Source organism: Penaeus monodon, chromosome 22 (assembly GCF_015228065.2).
Source record: "Penaeus monodon isolate SGIC_2016 chromosome 22, NSTDA_Pmon_1, whole genome shotgun sequence".
Taxonomy (NCBI): Eukaryota; Metazoa; Arthropoda; class Malacostraca; order Decapoda; family Penaeidae; genus Penaeus; species Penaeus monodon.
Window position 1 is genome coordinate 10,528,128 of NC_051407.1, and position 1,665 is coordinate 10,529,792.

General features: G+C 35.9%; 1 protein-coding gene across 1 annotated transcript in view; it reads left to right on the plus strand.

The window, feature by feature from the left end:
• Positions 1–1,665, plus strand: part of LOC119586933 (glycerol-3-phosphate acyltransferase 3-like) — a gene marked incomplete in the record, with an annotated part of 80,451 nt that overhangs the window by 72,552 nt on the left and 6,234 nt on the right. Inside the window, 1 exon segment of the mRNA XM_037935666.1 lies at positions 84–320. Within this exon segment, the coding sequence (XP_037791594.1) occupies positions 84–320 (237 nt within the window).

Genomic DNA, 1,665 nt, shown 5'->3' on the forward strand with positions numbered 1-1,665 from the left:
GCCGGTGAGACAAAGAAATCTATAAAAGTTCTCTCTTGTTTAGTATGTTGAATTGTCACACATAATGCAACCTTGATTTATAGGTGGTGCAGATGGTGGTTTTGACCTTAATACTTGGACTGCTGCCTGAAGGTTCAGTGAAGCGTTGGATGTCCAAGCAGGTGTTCCTTGCATCATTCCGCATCATATCTCGTGCATTTAGTGGTGTTATAACATACCACAATCGTCATAATCGCCCACGATCAGATGGGATTTGCGTGGCCAATCACACTACACCAGTAGACTGTGTTGTCTTGGCCTGTGACAGCTGTTATTCCTATGTTAGTAGACTTCCTTCTCTAGAGAGTTCAAGCTGGGACTAATGTGTAACATTAGTAACTCCTATTCAGCTCATGTGTATCAGTTGTCATGTATATGGTTGTTTACTTGATCTGCTTTCGTGTGTTGGGTAGTTTCTGTTCTCATTATTGTCTAATAATTGTAATCATAGATTTGGCACCATTCTTCATGCATTTTTTTTTCTCCTGTCTCTTCCACACTACTGTGCTTTTCTGGAAACCTTCCCATGTCATTTAGTATTGCTTTTAACTTGTCCAGGACCTGGTCTCTTGGCATTTCTTTCTTATTTTAAAGAAGCAGATTAAGGCTTTAGGATATGCTAACTTGCCTTTTTGATAGTGTTACTTTTTCTGGTGAAAGCAGGATGGAAAACAGTATGTTGATGTTTTTTGTTGATCTCATTCTGGAAGAATATTGTGCAGGACTGGGATTTGCAGTAGGCTTTCTGTATGACATCTTGTTTAAGATTGAGAATTTGCTATTATGAGAGTTAAGGAGCGGATTAATGTATATAAATGTTAAGACATATAGATGGTCTTTGATATTATCATGTTGGATTGTTGGTATTTCTCTGTGTCTGTCTATTTGCCATTAGGAGGAGGGAGGCTACCAATAGGACAATACAGAGCTGTTTCTCTCCTAAACTTGTTGATGCTGGGAGTACATGTACACACCCATTCCACCGTCGTTTAGTTTTATCAATTTGGTTTACTCTTAGATGACTCCTGAATCACTCTGTCACCATATATTCATTGAGTAGGCATAGGTGACTTCATCTGTTTATCTTTAATTAGAAAAGTTTTTTTTTTGTATATTCATTATTATTGTTAATAATGATATTATTGATAAGGATGAAAGTGAAAGTTTTCTCCCCTAAGAAAGCAAGAAATGAAGTAAACAAGTAGGCCTAGTAATTGATTTCTTGAGAAGTCATCTATGTGTAAACAAAATCAATACCAGAACCAAAGTGGACAGTGCATGTACCCTCCACCAGTGGGTTGATAATGGAAAGTATTTATTGAATGTTTGGATTTATGTGTTTTGTGGGTGTTGCAGATAATGTCTGAGTGAAATATTAAATCATAATGTAGTAGTTAAAGTGTAACTAGCATACCCATATAGGTGTGTTGATCTTGTTCTCTGTAACAGAAGAAAACCTGTTGTCTTAAAGAGTATTTGCCTGATTTATTTGAACTCAGCATGTATAAAAGATTGATATGATGAATACAAAGACAAGAGATGTTCTTATGTTACACATTTAAATTTAGTTTTAAACTGTTGTATCGTAAGCAGTTTGTGAGGATTGCATAATGTATTTTATAACTT